The 27,205-nt window shown below is 40.3% G+C and overlaps 1 protein-coding gene across 8 annotated transcripts in view; it reads left to right on the top strand.

Moving 5' to 3' along the window:
- CCDC138 (coiled-coil domain containing 138) overlaps window positions 1-27,205 on the top strand; it is a 66,196-nt gene that overhangs the window by 35,421 nt on the left and 3,570 nt on the right. For 7 of the 8 annotated variants that reach the window (XM_066268550.1, XM_066268549.1, XM_066268552.1 and 4 more), the window contains 3 exons: window positions 4,861-4,977; window positions 11,006-11,198; window positions 15,549-15,725. The exons of the other annotated variant lie outside the window; for it this stretch is intronic. In XM_066268550.1, coding sequence (XP_066124647.1) covers window positions 4,861-4,977; window positions 11,006-11,198; window positions 15,549-15,725 — 487 coding nt within the window. The remainder of the gene's footprint in view (window positions 1-4,860; window positions 4,978-11,005; window positions 11,199-15,548; window positions 15,726-27,205) is intronic. 8 annotated transcript variants of the gene reach the window in all.

Below are 27,205 nucleotides of genomic sequence, written 5' to 3'. Positions count from 1 at the left end.
GCGGAGGACCCGGGTTCGATTCCCGGCCAGGGCACACAGGAGAAGCGCCCATTTGCTTCTCCACCCCTCCGCCGCGCTTTCCCTCTCTGTCTCTCTCTCCCCCTCCCGCAGCCAAGGCTCCATTGGAGCAAAGATGGCCCGGGCGCTGGGGATGGCTCTGTGGCCTCTGCCCCAGGCGCTAGAGTGGCTCTGGTCGCAACATGGCGACGCCCAGGATGGGCAGAGCATCGCCCCCTGGTGGGCAGAGCCTCGCCCCTGGTGGGCGTGCCGGGTGGATCCTGGTCGGGCGCATGCGGGAGTCTGTCTGACTGTCTCTCCCTGTTTCCAGCTTCAGAAAAAAAAAAGAAAAAAAAAAAAAAAAAAGGAAAGCCTATGATATATTTTATAAGAGAAAAAATATTGAAACTATTTTTGGTAGAAAACTGACCATAACAATAGTTCTAAAAAGATTCATTTCAGACTTAATTATAATTAATTCATACTTATATTTTTCTTTTTCTTTTTTTGTTTTTACAGGGACAGAGAGAGTCAGAGAGAGGGATAGACAGGGACAGACAGGAACGGAGAGAGATGAGAAGCATCAATCATCAGTTTTTCATTGCGACACCTTAGCTGTTCATTGATTGCTTTCTCATATGTGCTTTGACCGAGTAACCCCTTGCTTGAGCCAGCGACCTTGGGTCCAAGCTGGTGAGCTTTTTGCTTAAGCCAGATGAGCCCGCGCTCAAGCTGGCAAACTCGGGGTCTCAAACCTGGGTCCTCTGCATCCCAGTCCGACACTCTATCCACTGCGCCACTGCCTGGTCAGGCTATATTTTTCTTAATGTGATAGGAATTTGTTTTTAAATATAGAGACCAGAAATTAAAAATCTACCCCAAAGTGGAAAAATAATTGTATATTCGAGTTAGGCAAATAATCAGTGATATGAACAGTTCCTGATACACACCATTTTAGGATTCATTCCCACTAAAATAACTTATTTTGCCTTTTTTAGAGGGATTAAAAAGTCTATTTTCAGGTGTCTTCTCATTAACAAAGAGAAATGCCTATTTTGTTTAAATTACAGATATTAATTTGGATATTGGTACTCCTCATTTCTAGTTGTATAAATGGTCATTAGAGATTGACAGTTATATTTCACAAGATGTACATTAAAACTTAAAGGTATACATCTAAAGTTATTTGGTTTGCCTGACCTGTGGTGGCGCAGTGGATAAAGCGTCGACCTGAAAATGCTGAGGTCGCCAGTTCGAAACCCTGGGCTTGCCTGGTCAAGGCACATATGGGAGTTGATCCTTCCAGCTCTCTCTCCTCTCTCTCTGTGTCTCTCTCTCCCTCTCTCTGTCCTCTCTAAAAATGAATAAATAAAATAAAATTTAAAGTTGTTTGGTTAACATTTTCAGAAACAATTTAATGATTATCATATACAGGCCAGGGTTTCAAATTAGAAAATTATTTTCAATTTTTATCTTTACCTAAAAAGTTTCTTCTAAATGTCTTTTATACCAGGCAGAATAATGACTGATCCCCAAGATGTTCATAGCTTAATCCCTGAAACCTCTCGGTATGTTTTGTTACATGGCTGAAGTTAATTAATGTCGCTAATCAACTGACCTTCAAATAGAGATTAGCTTGGATTATCTGTGTGGGTTCAGCAATCACAGGGTTCCTTAAACCAGACAGAAGGAGCAGGTTAGTAGGTCAGAGAGTTCACGCATCCTCGTGGCTTTGATGATGCAGTGAAAGGGCCATGAGCTAAGAAATGCAGGTCACTCTGGAAGCTAGGAACTGCTTTTTGCTGACGTCCAGCAAGGACATGGGGATCTCAGCACTACAACCACAGGGATGCATGTTGCTAGCAGCCTGAATGAACAGAACAGTGGACCCTCCCCACTTCCAGAAAGGAGCACAGCTCTGCTAATACCTTGATTTTAGCTGCTTGAAACTTACGTTGGATTTCTGACCTATATAACTGTGAAAAAATAAAGTACATTCTTTAAACCAGTAAGATTGTGCTAATTTGTTATGGCAGCAATAGGAAACAAATACACCTTTGTTTAGAATTTTGTGTCTTTTAACACCTATATCAACCATTCTATATCTAGCCTTACTTTAGAAGTAGTTGCTAATTAGGAAGGGCTGCAGCATTAAAGTTCTGTGGAGAAATTTTATTTGTTAGAACTGAATGCGGTAGGGACATACTAGGGTATAAGGCTAACAGTTGACAATTTTTATGAATCATGTAATATTCTGTTTTCATATCAGATTAATGGCATAAGAGGAGACTGTTTAGTACACATTTATCACAAGAGTCTTTTTATCATTTTTCCCCATTGATTTGATAGAGGAAGAGAGGAGGGAAGAGAGAGAGAAACATCAACTTATTGTTCCACTTAGTTGTTACATTTAGTTGTGCGCTCATTGCTTGCTTCTCCTATGTGCCCTGACTGGGGATCAGACAGACATGCAACTTCAGTGCACCAGGCCAATGCAACCCAGCCAGGGATTATCACTTTTTAAAACATTTTTATTTTTAATTATTGTGTTGACATGGTTTCAAGTATCCCACTTAGTATACTACCTTTTACACACTGCATCATGCCCCTGCCCATGCAAAGTCTCTTTCCTCCCCCATCTCATCCCCCTTTCCCTCTGGCTACTGCTGCCCTGTTGTCTGTATCTATGTGTTATATATACATGATTTTGGCTAATCCCTTCACCTTCTTTGATCCTGTCCTGTCTTCCCCCTTCCCTCTGACAGCTATCCATCTGTTCTTTGTGATTATCATCCTTAAATAAAGTCATTTATTGACTTATTCTGGGCTATCAATTTTTGTTGAGCCTAGATCCTTAACTCCAGTATTATTTTCAATTTATGGCTACTACTATATTAGTAAAGGTAAAATAATCTTAAAGCTTTTGAGTTTTTTAAATGACTAAGAAAGATTAATACCAAAATAACTAATTTATTTAATATACTTTTGGCCAACACAAGCATGTATTAAGAATTTTTTAGGAATATGTACTATTTGTGGTTATAAAATAGTGCAGCCCCTTTTTTGAAACTTTTGTAACAGCATTATTGTTTGAAACACTAGTCACTAGTATGACTCAAATTTTGTCAAGTATCTCTTCCCAAATTACCTTTAATACCTCCTCATCGTGCATTTTGTTGTATATATATTTTTACATTTGTGACTCAGTATCATTTGAGGATTGATTTAATATTTTAAAATACAAAAATGAAAAAATAATTGGGGACTAGATGTGGTAACTTAGGTAGATGATAAAAATGGTGTACCTTATAACTTTTTCAACCACTGTCCATGGACTAGTCTCTCAGAAATTTCATGCTGGTTTGCAAAAGAGTTAACCATCCTGATGTTGTGTGAATATTATGGACCCAGTGATCTTAGTTGAATTCACTTATGCTCAGGGTCATTTCTGCCTTAGTAGTCCCCCAAATAATTCTCCTATTTTCAACAGGCCCCAAGTCTGAAAAGGTTGAAAACCATTGCCTTATAAGACTGATTTTCCTGTGTGACAAAAAAGAGGTAGAATGTTATCAATGAAGTTGAGAAAAAAGTAATTCAGTACAGCCCTAAGTGGAATCTGTTAAGAAGTGTTAAAAAATGACAATTGAAAAAATATCTGAGGCCCTGCTCAGTGGATAGAACATTGGCCCTGCATGCAGATGTCCCAGGTTTGATTCCTGGTCAGAGTACACAGGAGAGGCGACCATCTGCCTCTCTCCCTTGTCCCCTCCCCCTTCTTTCTCTTTCTTCTTCTCTCTCTTCCCCTCCTGCAGCCATTGCTCCATTGATTCCAGCATGTGGCCCTGGGCACTGAGGATGGCTCTGTGGAGCTTCCGCCTCAGGTGCTAAAAATAACTCGGTTGTGAGCATGGCCCCAGATGGGCAGAGCATCAGCCCCAGATGGGGGTTGCCAGGTGGATCCTGGTCAGGGCCCACACAAAAAGTCTGTCTATCCCCTCCATCCCCTCCCTCCACTTGGAAAAGAAAGGGGGAAAGTTTATTTTATTTTTTTACTTTTTAAACTTTTTTGCTAAAAAATACATACACACACACACACACACACACACACACACACACACACACACACACCTATGGAGCTCATCTCCTGTGCTCACTGTCCTGGAGAAGCTCCTGAAGGGCCTGCTGAGGCCCCTCGTGAGGAGAGGGCACTCTCTTCAGGAATACATCTGTGCTGGTTTGCTGGGGCTGTTTCTTTTTTACCATAGATTTGCTTATAAGTAGATAAAATTTTTCTCTTTTAGTGAAAACCTTTTGGTGTTAGGGTTCATGTTTTTGTATGAAGGAGCTTGCTGAGGCCTGCAGAAGCTTCTGCTAAGCTCTTCACCGAGTTTTCCTGGGGTCTGCGTTTTCTCCTGCAGTTTTTCATTCTCTTGCATCCTCAGCTAGTTCCTGTTCAGGTCCCAACCACTCCTCAATAGTCCTCCCTCAGGAACCATCTGTGGGAACTCCTTAGTTACCCTCATCCACAACAGCATCTCAGCCACAGCTATCTCTTCTGCAGTCTGTGCTGTAGCCTTGGGATGGCTATAGCATCACTAGGTGATAGGGATTTTCAGCTGTTAATACTCTCATGGGACCGTCATATGTGGGGTCTGTCCTTACCTGAAATAGCTTTATGTGGCACATGACTGTTTAAAATTTCAAATACATATTTCCACATTGTATTGCATGTAGTTTTAAAGTGATGATTTTTTGTTAGAGGATACTTTTTCTAAATTTCTTTTGGAAAAATAAATTTTGGGAAATTGTAATTGATTCCAGATATCTAAAAATACTGTGCATTTTTATTTTCCATTATTTTAGCTTTTGCCTGTGATGACAGAGCAGCTGCAGTGGATGCCATTTGTGAGTGCCAGACTTCATGAGCCATTTGTAAAATTTATCTATTGGTCTCTACGGCAACAAGAAGCTGGAGCCCTGGTAATTTATTAATAGGAGTCTGTCTTCAACTACTACTCTGTTTGGTGTTATTTCTTTTGATCTTGTTCTTTTACATTTTTTTACATGTGTTCTGTGTATATTTTAGGACTTCTCGCTTTATTTTCTACTTTCTTTTTTCATATATCTTATTTCTCAATATGTAATGTGTTTTGAGTTTCAGAAATGTATAAATAATGAGTTATTAAAACCAATGGTCATCCCCCCATTATTTAACTCATGATTTTTTATTATATTATACTGAAAGTAATAGAAGTTAATGATTCCTAGTGTTTATGCCAATAAATACAAACTAGTTAAGTGGGATTATGAATATTAGGATAACCTAATTAAAGAAGAAAAATTATTCCAGTATCTTATAAAAGGAATGGTATGTTGCCTACTCATATAAGGGTCATTTAGTTCAGATTATGACATGCATATATAATTATTTGTGTGAATTGTAGTAGGTTTATAAATTTTTTTCTCAGTTACTATTGGTAATTGCTGTTACAGCTTTCTTTTGGTTAAAAAATGAGAACCAGTTTGTGTTAGGTAGTTTAATCTCAGTCCTGTGGAGTTAGGAAGCACACCCCCCTTGGTGCAATACAGATGATTAGGTCATTAACCATCAGTGATTGAGTTGTGTGATGATTAAATAATGTGATTATTAAGGTTAAGGAAAACTATCTTCTCTGAAGTGATAGCCTAGATATTCTGCCTGAGTATTTATGCCAGTGTGAACACACAGAATATCATTTTTAACTTATTAGTCTTAACTAAAAAATCATCAGATCTGTTAATAAATAAAAATCATCAGATCTGGTATATAAATCATCAGATATGTCAATATCACTGTCTTCTTTCTACAGTGTGTTTGATTTTGCTGTTTGTGTAATGGCTATGAAAACAGGCTGCTGAATGCTTGCTTTTAACAACAAGGATTAGACTTACAAAGTTGAATTAAACTTTGTAATATTCTTATTATCCTTCGGATACTTATAATTGATTTTTGTCTTCAAATATGTATTCAGCATCCGACTCTGTGTGCTATTATAGAGAGTACTGTGATCCTGCATCTACTTTTCTAGTAAAAAGTAGTGTTCTTTTTTTTTTAAAGTAGTGTTCTTGCCACTCTTAACATTCATTTATTAATTTATTGATGAGTTTCTTATACTTTAGTGGTTTTTGTTTGTTTGTTTATTTTTGAGAGAGAGGCAGGGAGAGAGAGACAGGAACATCGAGCTGCTCCTTTATGTGCCCTGACCAGGGATCAAACTAACAAATTCTACAATCTGGGATGATACTTCAACCAACTGAGCTATCCAGCTAGGACTTAACTTTTTTTTTTTTTAAAGAGACAGAGCAAAGGAGATTTGTATGTTTGGGGAGGAAGCATTCATTTGTTGTTCACTCAGTCATACATTCATTAGTTGCTTCCCGTGTATGCCCTGACTGAGGATCAAACCTTGTCATTTAGGGATGACGCTTCTTCTAACTGACCGAGCTAACCAGCCAGGGCTTTACTTTAGTTTTAACAGTTGTCTAATTGCACTTAAAAAAATTTTAGCTTTTTATTTGAGATAATTGTATATTCACCTAGAGTTATAAAAAATAATAGATCCCTTGTGTTCTTTACCCAGTGTCTCAGACGGTAGAACTAGTAGTGTCATAGCCATGATATTGCCATCAATACAATTAACAGGCCCTGGCCGGTTTGCTCAGTGGTAGAGCGTCAGCCTGGCGTGCGGAAGTCCCGGGTTCGATTCCCGGCCAGGGCACACAGGAGAAGCGCCCATCTGCCTCTCCACCCCTCCCCCTCTCCTTCCTCTCTGTCTCTCTCTTCCCCTCCCACAGCCGAGGCTCCATTGGAGCAAAGATGGCCCGGGCGCTGGGGATGGCTTCTTGGCCTCTGCCCCAGGCGCTAGAGTGGCTCTGGTCGCGGCAGAGCGACGCCCGGGAGGGGCAGAGCATCACCCCCTGGTGGGCGTGCCGGGTGGATCCCGGTCGGGCGCATGCAGGAGGAGTCTGTCTGACTGTCTCTCCCTGTTTCCAGCTTCAGAGAAATACCAAAAAAAAAAAAAAAAAAAAAAAAAAAATACAATTAACAGAATGGTTCCACCTCCATGAGGATTCCTCATTTTTAAAGAATATATAAACTTCATTTGTTAGAGCAGGTTTAGGTCCATAACAAAACTGAGCTCAGATTTCCCATATGTGCCTGCTGCTATACATACACAGCCTTGACCACTGAAAACATAGTACTAAAGTGGGACATTCGTTACAACCTGTGAACCTGTGCTGACACATCATTGTCATCCAAAGTCCATAGTTCACATTAGGGTTCACTCTTGGTGTTTTACACCCTGTGAGTTTTGACAAATATATGATGGTATGTGACCATCACTTTTGTATTATACAGAATGATTCGATACTAAAAATAGTTTGCTCCAGGCCCTGGCCGGTTGGCTCAGTGGTAGAGCGTCGGCCTGGCGTGCAGAAGTCCTGGGTTCGATTCCCGGCCAGGGCACACAGGAGAAGCGCCCATCTGCTTCTCCACCCCTCCCCCTCTCCTTCCTCTCTGTCTCTCTCTTCCCCTCCCGCAGCCAAGGCTCCATTGGAGCAAAGATGGCCCAGGCGCTGGGGATGGCTCCTTGGCCTTTGTCCCAGGCGCTAGAGTGGCTCTGGTCGCGACAGAGCAATGCCCTGGAGGGGCAGAGCATCGTCCCCTGGTGGGCGTGCCGGGTGGATCCCAGTCGGGCGCATGCGGAAGTCTGTCTGACTGTCTCTCCCTGTTTCCAGCTTCAGAAAAATACAAAAAAAAAAAAATAGTTTGCTCCAAAATTTCTCTGTGCTCTGCCTGCCTGTCTCCTTCACCTGACAAGGTTTGATCCTCACTATTTATTTGGATGTCACTATTTATTTTACCATTTTTATAGCTTTTTCTTTTACCAAATGTCCTATAGTTGGAATCATGAAATATGTAGACTTTTCAAATTGGTTTCTTTCACTTAGCAATATGCATTTAGAATTTGTTCATGTCTTTTCAAGTATTGATAGCTCATTTCTTTTCAGATCTGAATAACATTTCATTTCACTATGTACCACACATCCCTCTAGCTGTTTCGTAACTACCAATTAGTACTTCTTAATCGCATCACCTTTTTTCACCCACCCCCCCAACACTCCTCCCCTCTGGAATTCATCAGTCTGTTCTTTGTATCTATAAGTCTGTTTCTATTTTGTTCTTTAGATACCACATATAAGTGAAATCATGTGGTATTTGTCTTTCTGTGTCTGATATTTTTCACTCGGCATAATACCCTGTAGGTCCATCCATCTGTCATATTCTTTCTTTTCTGTGGCTGAGTAAAATTTCTTTGTATATATGTACCACAGCTTTATTTTCTATCCGTCTATCGATGGATACTTGGGTTGCTTCCATATCTCGGCTATTGTAAATAACGCTGTAATGAACACGTGTACATATATTCTTTTGAATAAGTATTTTGGTTTTTTTATGAATATATTCCCAAAAGTAGAATAACTAGGTCATAAGGTAGTTCCATTTTTTATTTTTTTGATGAACTTCCATACTTTTTTTTCTATAGTGGTTGCAACAATTTGTATTCCTACAATAGTAAACAGGGGTTCCCTTTTCTCCGCATCCTTGCTAGCACTTATTGTTGATTTATTGATGATAGCGATTCTGACAGGTGTGAGGTGATACTATGGTTATAATTTGTACTTATCTGATGATTAGTGACATTGACCATGATGTCTATTGGCCATATGTGTATCCTCTTTGGAGAACATCTATTCAGGTCCTTTGCCCATTTTTTAATTGGATTGTTTTGTTGAGTTTTGTGAGTTCTTTATAAATTTGGATATTAACCCCTTATCTGATGTATCATTGGGAGATATCTTCTTTCATTCTTTAGGTTGTCTTTTTCTTTTCTTTTTGAGAGAGAGAGAGAGACAGACATGGACAAGTAGACAGGAAGGGAGAGAGATTAGAAGCATCAACTCATAGTTGCGGCACTTTAGTTGTTCATTGGTTGCTTTCTCATATATCCCTTGACTGGGGGACTCCAGCCAAGCCAGTGATCCCTTGCCCTCAAGTCAGCCACCTTTGACCTCAAGCCAGCAACTTTGGGGTCAGGTCTATGGCCCCACACTCAAGCCAGCAACCCCACACTCAAGCTGGTGAGCTTGTGCTTAAGCCGAATGAGACTGTGCTCAAGCCAGCGACCTCGGGGTTTCGAACCTGGGTCCTCTGTGTCCCAGGCTGATGTTTTTTCCCCTGCACCACCACCTGGTCAGGCATTGGGTAACAATAAAGAAAATTTTAAGTTATTTCTAAGTGTAGTGTAAGCATTCTTATCTGTAGCAGTTTTAAATGGTTTCCCTTTATTTGGTTCTTAACATGTAGAATGGAATACTTTAAGAGCCCGTATTACTTTGAGGTAGTGTTTTGCCATTATTTCTGTTTTGCCAATTTTCTTGTTTTAGTTTATTTGCCATGAGAATTGTTCATGATTCTAACCCAGTATTTTTTTCTTCTGAAATTCTTAAAAGTTATCAAAATCTACATTTACAGTCATCCTGAGCTATATAAGGCAATGAGACCTTAGCTGTACTTCATAAGCTAACACAGTAAGAGATGCCTGTTAGCCATTTCTCTGCAACAGCAGAGCAATGAAGAGACTACAGAGCCCATCTCTGGAGTTCATTTCTCTGAACCAGAACTAGCTCATGATCCTATGTTCTTAAATGTTTTGAGACTGAATTTTGCCCGTTTTTATTTTCAGAAAATTACTCTATTTTTTTTTCTGTATTTTTCCAAAATGAGAAGTGGGGGGTGGCAGACAGACCCCTGCATGCACCCAACTGGGATCCACCTGGCATGTCCACCAGGGGGCGATGCTCGGCTCATCTGGGGCACTGCTCGGCTGCAACCAGAGCCATTCTAGCGCCTGAGGCAGAGGCCATGGAGCTGTCCTCAGCGGCTGGGCCAACTGTGCTCCCGTGGAGCCTTGGCTGCAGGAGAGGAAGAGAGAGAGAAAGGAGAGGGGAAGGATGGAGAAGCAGATGGGTGCCTCTCCTGTGTGCCCTGGTCAGGAATTGAACCCGGGACTTCCACACGCCAGGCCGATGCTCTACCACTGAGCCAAATGGCCAGAGCCTACTCTTTCTATATTTCTAATTCTAGTAGAATGGCCTGACCTGTGGTGGCGCAGTGGATAAAGCATCGACCTGGAAATGCTGAGGTCGCCAGTTCGAAACCCTGGGCTTGCCTGGTCAAGGCACATATGGGAGTTGATGCTTCCAGCTCCTCCCCCCTTCTCTCTCTCTCTCGCTCCCTCTCTCTCTCCTCTCTAAAAATTAATAAAAAAAATAATAATAATTCTAGTAGACTGCCCATTTCTTTTAGGAAAATATATAGTCATAATTTTTTTAAAGTTGCTTATAAAATTATTGCTTTCCAGTCTTGCATATTTTCAACTCCATTTTATTTATTTATTTATTATTATTATTTTTTTGCATTTTTCTGAAGCTGGAAACGGGGAGGCAGTCAGACAAACTCCCGCATGTGCCTGACCGGGATCCACCCGGCACACCCACCAGGGGGCGATGCTCTGCCCCTCCGGGGGGTCACTCTGTTGCAACCAGAGCCAGTCTAGCGCCTGAGGCAGAGGCCACAAAGCCATCCCCAGTGCCCGGGCCATCTTTGCTCCAGTGGAGCCTTGGTTGCGGGAGGGGAAGAGAGAGACAAAGAGGAAGGAGAGGGGGAGGGGTGGCGAAGCAGATGGGTGCTTCTCCTATGTGCCCTGGCCGGGAATCGAACCCGGGACCTCCGCACGCCAGGCCGACGCTCTACCACTGAGCCAACCGGCCAGGGCCACCATTTTATTTTTTTTTAATTAGCAAAAAACTGACTTGCCTTTAGTTCATATGTTTGATTATAGTATTTAAAATTGTATTTTCTGAACATGAATAAGTACACTAAGTTAATCCATATTTTTAACAGCATTCAACTATGACATCAACTTTGAGGAGATTGGGTGAAGACATATTCAAAGGAGTAGTAACTAAGGGAATTCAGGATAATTCTTTAGAGCATTCTGTGGAGAATAAACCGAAGACTGCTACTTTCTTTAGAAGTTCCAGTTTGCCATTGAGATTTTTATCAACTTTAATTGTTCTCAAAACAGTCACCCAAGGTAAGCTTTCAAATGTGCTTTATGGTATAATTTTTCATAAACAACTGGAAGAGACTACTATATAATGAAGCAGTTCTTACATAGTCAAATCATTTTCAGAATGAGATTTTAAATTGTTTTATAATGGTAGCAGCACATTATAAAAACTACTTTTATTTCCTGAATTTGAGACACTGAGGCACCGGTTAGATTGTTGCTCCCTCCTAGAAGCCTATGTTGATTCTCTTAGATCATGTTCCATAACAACCTTTTCTTACCACTATCACTGCATTTACTACAAGTATTGAAATTGCTAGTTAATTTTTTTCCACTAGAGCAGATGTTGGCAAACTGGAACCCATGGGCCAGATCTGACACACCACTTCTTTTGTAAAGTTTTATGTGAACATATATGTGCTTATTTGTTACCTATTGTTTGTGACTATTTTTGCCTTATGACAACAGAGCTAAGTAGTTGGCAACATGGACCATTATTACATTGCCCCCCAAAGCCTGTAATATTATTATGTGGCCCTTTCTAGAAAAGGTTTATCAAGTTCTGCACTAATTTGTAATAAAAAACATGCTTTTTTACCATTTTATCTCCCTGCCCCTAACATAGTACTTATGTATAATAGTGATTAAGGTCATGAATGAATGGAAAAGGTTTTCAATAAAAGTTGGATATTTTTCTTTTTTTTTCTTATAGAGACAGACAGACAGGAAGGGAGAAAGATGAGAAGCATTAGTTTTTCGTTGCGGCATCTTAGTTGTTCATTGATTGCTTTCTCATATGTGCCTTGACTGGGAAGGTGGGGATCTCCAGCCGAGCCAGTGACCTTTTGCTCAAGCCAGCGACCTTGGGCTCAAGCAAGTGACCTTTGGACTCAAACCAACGACCATGGAGTCATGTATATCAGTGGTCCCCAACCCCGAGGCCGCAGACCGGTACTGGTCCGTGGGCCATTTGGTACCGGTCCGCAGAGAAAGAATAAATAACTTATATTATTTTTGTTTTATTTATATTTAAGTCTGAACGATGTTTTATTTTTAAAAAATGACCAGATTCCCTCTGTTACATCTGTCTAAGACAGGGGTCCCCAAACTACGGCCCGCGGGCCGCATGCGGCCCCCTGAGGCCATTTATCTGGCCCCTGCCACACTTCCAGAAGGGCACCTCTTTCACTGGTGGTCAGTGAGAGGAGCATAGTTCCCATTGAAATATTGGTCAGTTTGTTGATTTAAATTTACTTGTTATTTATTTTAAATATTGTATTTGTTCCCTTTTTTTTTTTTACTTTAAAATAAGATATGTGCGGTGTGTATAGGGATTTGTTCATAGTTTTTTTTATAGTCTGGCCCTCCAATGGTCTGAGGGACAGTGAACTGGCCCCCTGTGTAAAAAGTTTGGGGACCCCTGGTCTAAGACTCACTCTTGACGCTTGTCTCGGTCACGTGATACATTTATCCGTCCCACCCTAAAGGCCGGTCCGTGAAAATATTTTCTGACATTAAACCGGTCCGTGGCCCAAAAAAGGTTGGGGACCACTGCTGTATATGATCCCATGCTCAAGATAGTAGCACTGCGCTCAAGCCAGTGACCTTGGGGTTTCAAACCTGGGTCCTCTGTGTCCCAGGCCAAGGCTCTATCCACTGCACTACCACCTGGTCAGGCAAAGTTGGCCATTTTTTGATATAGCTAATAAGTAGTTACTTTGGATTATTAAATACGAGAATTTTTGTTAAAGTAAATCATACCAATGTAGTCAAACAATAACTATACCACCTATCTACTTTTCCTGTTTATTATATTAAAATATATAACCCAGCTTTTCAAGTGGGCAATGGCAATAATTTGATTTGACTTCCTTCCCTGAAGTATGTTCTATTTAGTAACTCCTAATTATACAGAATTTAAGGATAAAACCCCCAAACTCTACCTCTGTCTTCTTAGTTATTTTCTTCATTGTTGTGGTTCTCAAAGTTAGAACAGATTGGGTGGTAGCTGTTTGAAAAGTCATTAATGAGGAGGGGGTATTAGTTCCCCCAAAAGTTACCACATATCAACATATATTATAATATCATTTGATAAAATACAATATTCATTACTGATAAAACCAATGAAATAGAGAAATAAAATGAGGGCTCCCAGTTGTGTGCACTGTAGTATTGGATGTGCGGGCCATCTGTAATGAACCATGAAAAAAGGATGCATGTTAGAAGGGAATAGAGAAAACTATTCATGGATGCTCTATATATAATAAATTTAGGACATCTGACAAATTGGCTAAAAAAATTAATGTGCTATGATCTGAATATTTGTGTTTCCTCCCCCAGTTCATATAATGAAATCCAACACTCCTCCCTAGCCCCCAAGATGGTGGAAATAAGAAGAGAGGCCTTAGGGAAGTACTTAGGTCATATAGGTGGAGCCCTGATTAATGGGATTAATGCCTTTATAATAGAGGCTCCACAGATCCCTACTCCATGTGAGGATACAGGGAGAAGGCACAGGCTATGAACCAGGGAGAGGACCTTCATCAAAATGTGACCACCTTGGTGCCTTTGGTTGGGACTTCCTAGCCTCCAGAACTACAAACAATACATTTCTGTTTTTCAGCTGCTGAGTCTCTGGTGTTTTGTTATAGCAGCCCAAATGGACTAAGCCATAGTCTTTGTTTCAGAAAATGGGCTCCAAAGGAAATTCATAAAAATCTTTTGACTTTCAATACTATCATGATGATAACTATAGTATACTGTGACTGTCAGTAATAAGTAGCCATACACATGTGGATAAAGAAATCTTTGTTCATGTAATCAAATAAAAAAATATAAAATCTGGATATTAATCTAATATGGTATTTATAGCCTGACCTGGGGTGGCGCAGTGGATAAAGTGTCAACCTGGAATGCTGAGGTTGCCAGTTCAAAGCCCATATGTTCCTTGTGAAGGCACATATGAGAAATAACTATGAGTTGATGCTTCCTGTTCTTTCTTCCCACCCCACCTTTCTCTATCTCTCCAAAATCAATAAATAAAATCTCAAAAAACCAAATGGTATCTGTAAAACCTCTTTGTAAAATATAACAGGGCATGGCCCTGGCCGGTTGACTCAGTGGTAAAATGTCAGCCTGGTGTGTGGATGTCCCCGGTTCAATTCCTGGTCAGGGTACAGAGAAGAAGCAACCATCTGCTTCTCCACCTCTCACCCCCCTGTGCTTTTCAGCTCCCACAGCCATGGCTTGATTGGCTTGAGTGCATTGGCCCTGAACACTGAGGATCACTCAGTGGAGCCTCTGCCTCAGGTGCTAAAAATAGCTGCTCAGTTGTGAGCATGCTTCCACATGGGTAGATGGTTCCAGCATCGGCCCCAGATGGGTAGGCGGTTGCGGGTCGATCCCAATTGGGTTGCATGTGGGAGTCTGCCTCTCTATCTCCCCTCCTCTCACTTGGAAAAGAAGAAAATAAATAAAATAAAAAATAAAACCCAGCAAATTTGTATAAAGTTACATTTTGAAATAGGCAAACACTTAGAAAGCAGCAACAACAACAAAAATTATAATCTCAGAAGCTATTGTAAAAGAAATACCAATGCTGTTTAAATTTTGGGATCATGTGATAGTTATAATCAAATATGGAAAATAAACATTACTTACAGTATTTAGTATTAAGCATCAGTTTTTTGATATAAAATAGAAATGGGATTTATTGCTATTTCAATGTTGAAATATGAAAGTTTTTTATTTTTATTTTTTATTTTTTTCATTTTTCTGAAGCTGGAAATAGGGAGAGACAGTCAGACAGACTCCCGCATGCGCCCGACCGGGATCCACCCAGCACGCCCACCAGGGGCGATGCTCTGCCCATCCTGGGCGTCACCATGTTGCGACCAGAGCCACTCCAGCGCCTGGGGCAGAGGCCACAGAGCCATCCCCAGCGCCCGGGCCATCTTTGCTCCAATGGAGCCTCGGCTGCGGGAGGGGAAGAGAGAGACAGAGAGGGAAAGCGCGGCAGAGGAGTGGAGAAGCAAATGGGCGCTTCTCCTGTGTGCCCTGGCCGGGAATCGAACCCGGGTCCTCTGCACGCTAGGCCGACGCTCTACCGCTGAGCCAACCGGCCAGGGCCGAAATATGAAAGTTTTGAATAAAATTTACCTGAAGATACTGTAACACCTCTTCACTTTTACCATTTGAGTTCTTACAAATTAGTTAGGGGGTAGAATATCTAAATTTAGCTGGTAATCTCTGATCATTTAAATTTTGTTTCACTTCTGAACTTGTTAAAGTTATGCTATTCCTTTTTGTACTTTCTGTTTCTGGTTACCAGCTCAACTACTAACGTAGAAGTTGATTTTAGATATTGTTTTCCAGCTGACTACCTGGCTCAAGCATTTGATTCTCTTTGTTTGGACTTGAAGACAGATGAAGGAAAAACCTTATTTTTGGAGTATCAAGCTGTTCCAGTAATATTAAATCACCTAAGAATATCCAGTAAAGGACTCTTATCCAATGTCATTGATAGTTTGCTTCAGATGACAGTGGAATCTAGTAAGTTTTAAGGTTTTACAAAAATAAAGAAATGATGGTGGGATGATTTTTCTCATCTGTTCTGAATGTATAATTCTACAGATCATACACCATTGCATTTTATAATATTAATGCTTAAAGATATTTTTGACAGTTATGTAGTAAAGTCATTACTAACATCAATAAGTTACCTAACCCTTTGTCCAAATTTTCACTGACTTAGCACAATTTCTAGTTGTCCTCTAAGTTATGTGGAGATACTCCTGTACACATTACTCGTATAGTCAAGTTTCTTTCTTGTTTCTCTGTTGTCTCATCATTCTGACAGATCTGGTCTTAGATTTCCTGTTGGCTTAGAGCATGAGATCATCAAATATGTCCCCACCTAGAGTGAGAATAATGACAGACATATTCCTGTTGTTGCTTCCTCACCCTTACTGTTTTATTAGAGGCTACTCTCTACATTCATATTTGTAATGTTTTGTAGTTTGTGGGTGGTTTTTTTTTTCTTTTTGGTTTTTATCTTTATATAACAAGATCTTTTGTTACTGGTGGTTCATATCTTACCTAGATATCTGTAGGTGTGCTGAACATAAGTATTTTCATTGGCTCTGGTCGTCTTTGCTCCTTAAATCTTTTTTTAATTAATTAATTTATTTATTGTGTTTACATAGATTCTAGTGTCTCCCCAAAAGCATCCCCCCTCCCCCCCTATTCCCCTCAACATCTCCCTTACTCCCCTCCCAACAGATCCCTCCCCCCTTCTCTTCAGGTTTAATTCCATTCCTTAGTTCACATTGTTCCTTGGATTCCTCAAATGAGTGAGGTTATATGATATTTTTCTTTTTCTGCTTGGCTTATTTCACTCAACATAATATTTTCCAGGTCCATCCATATTGTTGCAAAAGGTAATATTTTCTTCTTTTTCACAGCCCCATAGTATTCCATTGTATATATGTACCAAAGCTTTGTAATCCTCTCGTCCACTGACGGACACTTGGGCTGTTTCCACATGTTCGCTATTGTGAACAATGCTGCCATAAACATGGGGGTGTATTTCTTTTTTTTCAGTCGATGATATGGTGTCCTCGGGATATATTCCTATAAGTGAGATGGCTGGGTCAAAGGGCAGTTCCATACCTAGTTTTTTGAGGAATCTTTATACTGTTTTCCACAGTGGCTGCACCAGTCTGCATTCCCACCAGCAGGGCAGGAGGGTTCCCCTTTCTCCACATCCTCAACAGCACCTATCATGTTATTTTGTTAATAAGCGCCATTCTGACTGGTGTGAGGTGGTATCTCATTGTGGTTTTAATTTGCATTTCTCTAATGATTAGTGATGTTGAACATTTTTTCATCTGTCTATTGGCCATCTGTATGTCCTCTTTGGAGAAGTGTCTATTCATTTCTTTTGCCCATTTTTTGATTGGATTGTTTGTCTTCCTGGTGTTGAGTTTTACAAGTTCTTTATACATTTTGGTAATTAGCCCCTTATCAGATGTATTGTTGAATATGTTCTCCCATTATGTGGTTTGTCTTTTTATTCTGTTCATATTGAATTTAGCTGTGCAGAAGCTATTTAGTTTGATACAGTTCCATTTGTTTATCCTGTCTTTTATTTCATTTGCCTATGGAGATAAATCCGCAAATATATTGCTGCGATAGATGTCAGTGAGCTTACTGCCTATGTTTTCTTCTAAGATGCTTATGGTTTCACAGCTTACATTTAAGTTCTTTATCCATTTTGAGTTTATTTTTGTGAATGGTGTAAGTTGGTGGTGTAGTTTTTTTTTTTTTTTTTTTTTTTTTTTTTTACAGCGGCAGAGATAGAGACAGACAGGAACGGAGAGAGATGAGAAGCATCAATCATTAGTTTTTTGTTGCACGTTGCGACTTCTTAGTTGTTCATTGATTGCTTTCTCATATGTGCCTTGACCGCGGGCCTTCAGCAGACCGAGTAACCCCTTGCTGGAGCCAGCGACCGTGGATCCAAGCTGGTGAGCTTTTTGCTCAAACCAGATGAGCCCGCGCTCAAGCTGGCGACCTTGGGGTCTCGAACCTGGATCCTTCCGCATCCCAGTCCGACACTCTATCTACTGCACCACCACCTGGTCAGGCTAGTTTCATTTTTTTGCAGGTAGCTGTCCAACACCATTTGTTAAAGAGACTGTCTTTACTCCATTGTATGCTCTTACCTCCTTTGTCAAATATCAATTGTCCATAAAAGTGTGGGTTTATTTCTGGGTTCTCAGTTCTGTTACATTGATCTACATGCCTGTTCTTATGCCAGTACCAAGCTGTTTTGAGTACAGTGGCCTTATAGTATAACTTGATGTCAGGAAGTGTGATACCTCCCACGTTATTATTCTTTTTCAAGATTGCTGAGGCTATTTGTGTTCTTTTTCTGGTTCCATATAATTTTTAGAATATGTGTTCTATATCTTTGAAGTATGTCATTGGTATTTTAATTGGCATTGCATTGAAGTTATAAATTGCTTTGGGTAATATAGACATTTTAATGATGATTATGCTTCCTAACCATGAACACGGTATATGCTTCCAATTGTTTGTATCTTTCTTGATTTCTTTTATCAATGTTTTATAATTTTCTGAGTACAAGTCTTTAACCTCCTTGATTAAATTTATTCCTAAGTACTTTATTTTTTTTGTTGCAATTAGTGAAAGGGATTGTTTCCTTAATTTCTCTTTCTGACCTTTCATTGTTTGTTTATAAAAATGCCTCTGACTTCTGAGTATTAATTTTATATCCAGCCACCTTGCTGAATTCATTTATCAGGTCCAGTAGTTTTTTGACTGAGACGTTAGGGTTTTCTATATCATATCATCTGCAAATAATGATATTTTACTTCTTCTTTTCCAATTTGGATGCCTTTTATTTCTTCTTCTTGTCTGATTGCTGTAGCTAGGACTTCCAGTACTATGTTGAATAAGAGTGGTGAGAGGGGGCACCCTGCCTTGTTCCTGATTTTAGGGGAATTGCTTTTAATTTTTGTCCATTAATTATGATGTTGGCTGTGGGTTTCTCATACATGGCCTTTATTATGTTGAGGTATGTTCCCTGTATTCCCACTTTGCTAAGAGTTTTGATCATAAATGGATGCTGGATTTTATCAAATGCTTTTTCTGCATCTATTGAAATTATCATGTGTTTTTTCTCCATTTTGTTTATGTGGTGAATCATATCGATTGATTTATGAATGTTGTACCATCCTTTTCTCCCCAGAATAAATCCCACTTGATCATCATGTATGACTTTTTTCATGTATTGCTGGATCCAGTTTGCTAATATTTTGTTCAGGATTTTAGCATCTAAATTCATCAGGGATATTGGCCTATAATATTCTTTCTTTGTGTTGTCTTTGCCTGGTTTTGGAATCAGAATTATGCTCGCCTCATTAAAGGAACTTGGAAGTCTTCCTTCCTCTTGAATTCTTTGAAATAGCTTGAGAAGGATAGGAGTTAGTTATTTTTTGAATATTTGGTAGAATTCACCAGTGAAGCCGTCGAGCCATTGGGCCCTGGGTTTTTGTTTTTTGGGAGCTTTTTGATAACTGTTTTGATCTCATTAGTTGTAATCAGTCTGTTTAGGTTTTCTGATTCTTCCAGATTGATTTTTGGAAGATTATATGTTTCAAGGAATTTATCTATTTCACCTAGGTTGTTTACTTTTTGGCATACAGTTCTTCATAGTATTTTATAATATTTTGTGTTTCTGTTGTTATTTCTCCACTCTCATTTCTAATTTTATTTATTTGAGTCCTCTCTTTTTTTTTCTTGGGGAGTTTGGTTAAAGGTTCATCGATCTTGTTTACCTTTTCAAAGAGCCAGCTCTTGGTTTTATTGATCCTCTGTATTGTTTATTTAGCCTCTATGTCATTTATTTCCACTCTGATCTTTATTATTTCCTTCCTTTTACTTCCTCTGGGCTTTACTTGCTGTTCTTTTTCTAGTTCTTTTAGATGCAGGGTTAGGTTGTTCATTTGAGCTTTTTCAAGCTTCTTAAGGAATGCCTTTAGTGCTATAAACTTCCCTCTCAGGATTGCTTTTGCTTTGTGCCATAAATTTTGAGTTGTTGTATGTTCACTATCATTCGTTTCTAGGAATTTTTTTATTTCTTCTTTGATTTCATTGTTAATCCATTCGTTATTTAATAACATGCTATTAGTTTCCATGTGTCTGAGTATTTTTCAGTTTTTCTGTTGTGGTTGATTTCTAGTTTCATGCCATTGTGATTAGAGAAAATGCTTGATATGATTTCAGTTTTCTTAAATTTGTTGAGACCGCTTTTGTGTCCTAACATGTGGTCTATCCTAGAGAATATACCATGAGCACTTGAAAAGAATTTATATTCTGCTGCTTTAGGGTGAAAGGTTCTAAAGATATATATTAAATCAAGTTGATCTAGTGTGTCCTTTCAGTCTGCTGTTTCTTTGTTAATTTTCTTTCTTGAGGATCTATCTAGTGATGTTAGTGGGGTATTGAAATTCCCTACTATTATAGTATTGCTGTTGATCTCGCCCTTTATATCCATCAAAGTCTGCTTTATATATTTAGGTGCTCCTATATTAGGTGCATAAATACTTAACACTGGTTAAATGTTCCTGTTGGATTGTTCCCTTTATTATTATGTAGTGACTTTCTTTATCCCTGACTATAGCCTTTGTTTTAAAGTCCATTTTGTCTGATATAAATATTGCTACCCCAGCTTTTTTTTCATTTCCATTTGCATGAAATATTTTTTTCCATCCTTTTACCTTTAGTCTATGTGTATCTTTTGTTTTGAGGTGTGTCTCTTATAGACAGCATATGTATGGGTCTTATTTTCTTATCTATGCAGCTACTCTATGTCTTTTGATGGGATCATTTAATCCATTTACATTTAAGGTTATTTTTGATATGTAGTTGTTTATTGCCATTTTGTTCTTTAAAGCTATATTTCTCTTTTTGCTGTTATTCTTTCCCCCCTTTGTTCTGTTTACAACAGGTCCCTTAACATTTCTTGCAGCATTGGGTTGGTTGTAATGAATTCCTTGATTTTTATTTTTCCTTCAATTTTAAATGATAGCCTTGCTGGATAAAGTAGTCTTGGTTGTAGGCTCTTGTTCTGCATTACTTTGAATATTTCTTGCCATTCCCTTCTGGCCTCTAGTGTTTCTGTTGAGAAGTCGGATATCATCCTTATAAGGGCTCCTTTGTAGGTGATAGTCTTTTTTGCTCTAGCAACTTTTAATATTTTCTCCTTATCTCTTAGCTTTGCTATTTTAATTATGATGTGTCTTGGTGTGGATTTCTTTGGGTTTCTCTTTAATGGAATTCTTTGTGCTTCTTGAACTTGTGTGACTTTTTCCTGCCTCAGTTTAGGGAACTTTTCGGCTATGATTTGATTGAACAAAGTCTCTAACCCTTGTTCTTTCTCTTCTTCTTCAGGAACCCCTATGATGCGGATGTTGTTTCTCTTTAGATTGTCACAGAGCTCTTTTAGAGTTTCCTCAGAATTTTTTATTCTCTTTTTGCTGCTCTGCTTCTGTGTTTTCAATTATCTTGTCTTCTAAATTGCTGATTCTGTCTTCTGCTTCATCCAACCTGCTTTTAATTGCTTCTAGTGTAGTCTTCATTTCTGACTGGTTCTTTTTTACTTTTTCTTTATTATTTCAGTGTCCTTTTTTTTTTTGTTTGTTTTGTTTTGTTTTTTTTTTCATTTTTCTGAAGCTGGAAACAGGGAGAGACAGTCAGACAGACTCCCGCATGCGCCCGACCGGGATCCACCCGGCACGCCCACCAGGGGCGATGCTCTGCCCACCAGGGGGCGATGCTCTGCCCATCCTGGGCGTCGCCATGTTGCGACCAGAGCCACTCTAGCGCCTGGGGCAGAGGCCACAGAGCCATCCCCAGCGCCCGGGCCATCTTTGCTCCAATGGAGCCTTGGCTGCGGGAGGGGAAGAGAGAGACAGAGAGGAAAGCGCGGCGGAGGGGTGGAGAAGCAAATGGGCGCTTCTCCTGTGTGCCCTGGCCGGGAATCGAACCCGGGTCCTCCGCACGCTAGGCCGACGCTCTACCGCTGAGCCAACCGGCCAGGGCCAGTGTCCTTTTTAATACTTGTTATTTCTTTATTTATGTGCTCTGTGACCATGCATTGTTGTTCTAAGATCTTTCAGCATTCTAATAATCATTATTCTAAACTCTTCCTCTGGTAGTTGGCTTATATCCATCTCACTCAGCTCTTTTTCTGAGGGTTTCTCTTGTTGAGTTGTTTGGATTGCACTTCCCTTTCTTCCCATTTTGTCTGTGTTGCCCTGAAATTCCCTGGCTGAGGCCTGGTGCAGATCAGTGGGGGTCACTACCTGTGGCTGGTTCTTATCCACTTTTTGGGAGTTACAGATTATCCAGATTTTGTGGTTGCCTCTGCTGGGTCCAGGTGCCGTTGTAAATATCAGCTGCACTCCTAGGCTTGCTTATATCTACTCTTGGCCTGGAAGAAGTTACTTTAAAAGCTCAAGTTCCCCTAAATTACACTTTATGTTGTCTTTTATTGCTGGCTACTTGTTGGGCTCAGTACTGTAATTCAGTAATTAGGTACAGTATTAGGTGTGGCCTACTTCTTTGCCTCAGGTGTTTTTCTATCCAGACATTTTAGCTCCCATTTTGTGGTCTCTCTACCAGGCCACCACTGCTGTTGCTGCCTGGGGCTTTTAGGCTTAGGTGCTGCTGGCTCCAGCCAATCTCCATGACCACTACTGCCCTGGTTGGGCTCAAGTGTGCCTGGGTGCCCGTCTGGACTGCCTCGGGCACTACCCCGGTTGGCTCAGATCTCAGCAGCCACCTTGGGGGGTCGCGCACACCCTCTCAGATCTCTGAGGAGGTCGCCTGTGCTGATGTTACTGCTGAGGGCGTGTCCACACTCTTAGCAGGTTACTGTGCCACTAGGATTTCTGCAGTAGTCTGTCACTGGCAGACTGGTGCGTGCATGCACACCTGCACTTCCTCACTCAGTTGTCACTGGGGCTCCGCCTCGGCTCGGATCACTGCCAAGGGCACGCCCAGCCCTGGTCAGGCTCACACGTGCCCGTGTTGCCCCTCTGTTGATTCTTGGGCCTCCATGTGCACCTAGGGTGGGCCACTCAGGGCACAGGGGCCGGTGCGAGCCCAGACTTCCCCAGCGGCTGCAGCAGTCCTGGGCTCTGTGGCTGGTTTGCGCAGACCACAGCACTCAAACCTCTGCAGCTGTGCCCTGCCGCTTCCGGCCTGTCTGCCCCGGGCGAGCACTCAGCAGTGTGGTGGGTGGTGTAGCTTAGACCTCTGCACTCTCTATTTGTGTTCCTAACATGGCTCCTGGCTCTAAGCGCCTTTGTTCTAGCTAGGGTAGGGGAGCCTCCGGTGGACGGGGCACTTTCTCTCCTTTGTTGGTGATGTTGGTTCACTTTAAATTTGGGGAGTGACTCAGCCCAGGGGTTAGGGTGTCCTGGAGCTCTGGGAAAGTGGCTGTGAGCAAGGCTTTCCATGCAGTTCCTTTAATATAGAGCCTGGGTCTGAGTCCTGTCTCCTCTCAAACTGTGTCCAGGCATTTTTCTCAGCCAATATAGTCCGTCAGCCCCTTCCCAACTCCAAGCTCTAGGCTGGAATTCTGGGTTTGGGGATAAGGACCTGCAACTTGCTGGACAGCCCTCCCCTTTGTGTAAATTCCTCCCAGGCACCGCTCCCAGTCCCTACTCCCGTAGCAAGGGTAGCTTCTACAGCTCTGCCCCTCCTACCAGACTCAGTGTAGGTTCTTTGGTGGTCCTCCATTGTAGAATCCTCCTACTTCAATCCAAAATTTGTCTTTCATGATGAGTATTCTCAGATTTAAGTTGTAATCCACCTTGGTTCTGGGAAGTGGGAGTTGGTGCGTCTGCCTACTCCGTGGCCATCTTGGTTCCCCTGCTCCTTAAATCTTAAGTAACCCCTTTACTTGTGTCAGGCAGCCATTTTATTTCAGTAATTCTTTTTACCTTGTAGTATGTCCTCTTTCCTATTCCTCTTCCCTCTATAGCACTGCTAAAGTTAAAATGTTTGTGCTTTCCAGAAGTGGAAACTAAAAATGGAAAGCCATTGCTCAGTGTGGCAGTAGCAATCTTTAGGTATTGGCTAACTCTGGGAGGGGCAGTCATTCCAGAGTCAGGAAGGCCCCAGATGTCAAAGCATCAGAAAAATATGGTTAATGCAACATTGCCCTTTTCTATTCTGTCTGAAATCTCCCTCTGCCTCCCATTTATAAAAACGCTTGTGATTGCATTGAGGCTGATTGATCAAGGATAATCTTCCCCATTTTAAGGCTATTAACTAACTTAGTCACAGTAACAAAGCCTTTGTCATATAAAATAATTTCACCACATAAGGTACCAGTGATTAGGATATAGACTTCTTTTGTGGGGATCATTATTCAGCCTGCCACACTATTTTCATTTTTTCCCCTCAATAATTTGATAGTTCTATCAGTACCAGTTTGCATGTATACTTCTTGCATTTATGGTGATTCTGTGTAGATACAAGCATCTGATCCCTTTATTACATTTTACAGTTTTAAGTATTGACATAGTCACTGAATAATATTATTTCATTATAAATTATTTTTTATTTTCCTGTTCATTATATATAGGACATTATATTGATTAAAAATATATGTGTAAGTATGCTGTTTGCTTTAGGATATCTTCAGGATAGTAAAGAGGAGTTATAAAATATTTATTATAGCCTGACCAGGCAGTGGTGCAGTGGATAGAGCATTGACTTGGGATGCCGAGTACCCAGGTTTGAAACCCTGAGGTCACCAGCTTCAGCATGGGCTTATCAGCTTCAGTATGGGCTCACTAGCTTGAGTGGGGTTGCCAGCTTGGATGTGGGATCACAGGCATGACCGCATAGTTGCTGGCTCGAACCCAAGATTACTGGCTTGAGCAAGGAGTCACTGGCTCAGCTGGAGCCCCCAGTCAAGGCACACGTGAGAAAGCAATCAGTGAACAACTTAACGTGCCACAACGAAGGATTGATGCTTCTCATCTCTCTCCTTTCTGTTTCTGTCTCTCTCTGTCACTAATATATATATATTATAAAAAGATGGTATGAGTCACTGAGTTGTTCATGGCTCTTCTAGTTCATCTACGTCAGGGGTCGGAACCTTTTTGGCTGAGAGAGCCATGAACGCCACATATTTTAAAATGTAATTCCGTGAGAGCCATACAATGACCTGTGCACGTTATGCATTATCCAATCAAAATTTGGTGTTTTCCCAGAAGACAGCTGTGATTGGCTCTAGCCAGCCGCAACCATGAACATGAGCAGTAGGAAATGAATGGATTGTAATACATGAGAATGTTTTATATTTTTTACATTATTTTTTTATTAAAGAACTGTTTGTGGGCCAGATGCAGCCATCAAAAGAGCCACATCTGGCTCACGAGCCATAGGTTCCCGACCCCTGATATACATAATGTTACATACACACACACACACACACACACACACACACACACACACACATATACATAGAGGGGGAACATAGGGCTTTGAGGAATTAAATGACTTGTTTAATGTCACACGGTTTGGGCCAGGGCAGTGATGAGGAAGACACAAGTCTTTCAGGAAAAGAAAAGGTAGTGACAAGGAAGAAGCTTCCAAAGAAGTTAGGGTCCCAGAACTGAGAGATTTAAGAACAGAAAGCAGTAGATACTGTGCCCAAAGGATTAAAAAGGAAAGGAAGGAAAGGGGGAAGAAGCTTTGGAATTCTCTCAGTAATGAAAAAGTAAAGAGGAGCAGGGCTTGAAACTATGGGAAGAGGGAGACAAGGAGCTTTGCTTGGAGAGTTACTGGTTATGTGCGGAGCCTGCGTCCCTGACTGGCATGCAGCTCAAGCCCTGACAGACTCATGCTCACCTTTCAGAAATAGCTAATCCTTAGTGTGTCTCACACCTGCCTTGTTCCAAAAAAGAAGGAAGGTGAATTTGGTAAAATCATAAAGAAGGGAATTTACACACAGTTGGGTATTTTCAAAAGATTACCTATATGGAAAAACGAGACAAAAAAGATTACATGTATATTGTGTTTGTACTGTTGCTTTTTTTCCTTTTAAAATTTTTATTGACCTTTCTTCAGTTTGAGGAATGGGCAGCTTAACTTTTTTGGTTGATATCAAATGTTGCTAGGTCATAACGTTTAAGCCATCAGACCTAAAAATAAAAGCTTTACTGTCTAAAAGTGATACATTTTGTCCCATGTAATAGCATGCAAATATTTATATTTGAGAGCTGAGGAGAGTTTGCTTTTTAAATCATTGTTTTCTGTTTACCATCTTGCCTTAAAATTCTTAAAAGATTGAAATAACTGCTACGTGAGAAGTACAGACTTAATTCTTAGTATGCAAGTTGTGTGAAGCATTCTTCTAGTTAGTTATCAACTGGCTGAGGACTATCACGCACAAATAATAACTAGCAAAGAGCATGCAAAATTGCTGACAGCTCATAATTTTTAGAAACATATAAACACTTTAGAAAATGCCGGCAGATACTAGATAAATAATTATTTTGAGAGATTCAGTGATTTACTTTTAAGTTAATAGGAATTGTGTTTCTACCTAGATGGTAGAGCCTACTACACACCTAGGCGATGTGGTATAATTTTATGTACCACTGTGATATATGTAGTCTGTCATTGACTGAAATGTTGTTATGTGGCACATAACTGTCAAAAGTTAAAGAGAGAATCTTGAAAGAAGCAAGAGAAATGTGGTGTATATAATGAAATACTATTCAGCCTTAAAGTGGGAGGGAATTCTGACATACAAAGTGGAAGGAAACGTGATGTATATATATAATGGAACATTATTCAGCCTTAAAATGGAAACTCTAACTATGGATGGATCCTGAAGACATGCAAAGTGGGATAAGCCAGGCACAAAAAGACTAATTTTGTATTATTCCCTTTTTATAAATTTTATTTATGTGAAATTTGTAATGACAGAATGTAGAATGTTGGTTGGCAAGAGTTGGGGAAAGAGGGAGATGGGAAGTTAGTCATTGATGGGTTTAGTTTCAGTGGGAAAGGTGAAAAATTTTGGAGCTGGATGGTTGCACAGAATATGAGTGTACTTAACACCAACAAACTGCACACTTAAAAATGGATATTATGGCAAATACTGTGTTATGCATATTTAATCATAATTTAAAAGTTAAATGTAAATAAACTTTTAGAATAAAACAACAATTCAGGCAAAGAAGAAATGTAGGAAGTGTGTTTTTTTAAGCACTGTAAACATTATCATTTAGAAATAACCATCATTAACAATAGCTGAACACTATTTCAGACATCTTCCTATAGTTGTGTTCATATGAAAAGATGGGTGATAGCCTGGCTGGTTAGCTCCATTGGTTAGAGCATCGTCCAGAAACAACAGGTTGAGGGTTCAATCCCTAGTCAGGGCACACACAAGAAGCAATGAATGATGCATAAAT

The sequence above is a fragment of the Saccopteryx bilineata genome, chromosome 3 (genome assembly GCF_036850765.1).
Source record: "Saccopteryx bilineata isolate mSacBil1 chromosome 3, mSacBil1_pri_phased_curated, whole genome shotgun sequence".
NCBI classification, from domain to species: Eukaryota; Metazoa; Chordata; class Mammalia; order Chiroptera; family Emballonuridae; genus Saccopteryx; species Saccopteryx bilineata.
Note: the sequence above shows the minus strand (reverse complement) of the source record. Positions and strands in the feature narration are given on the sequence as shown.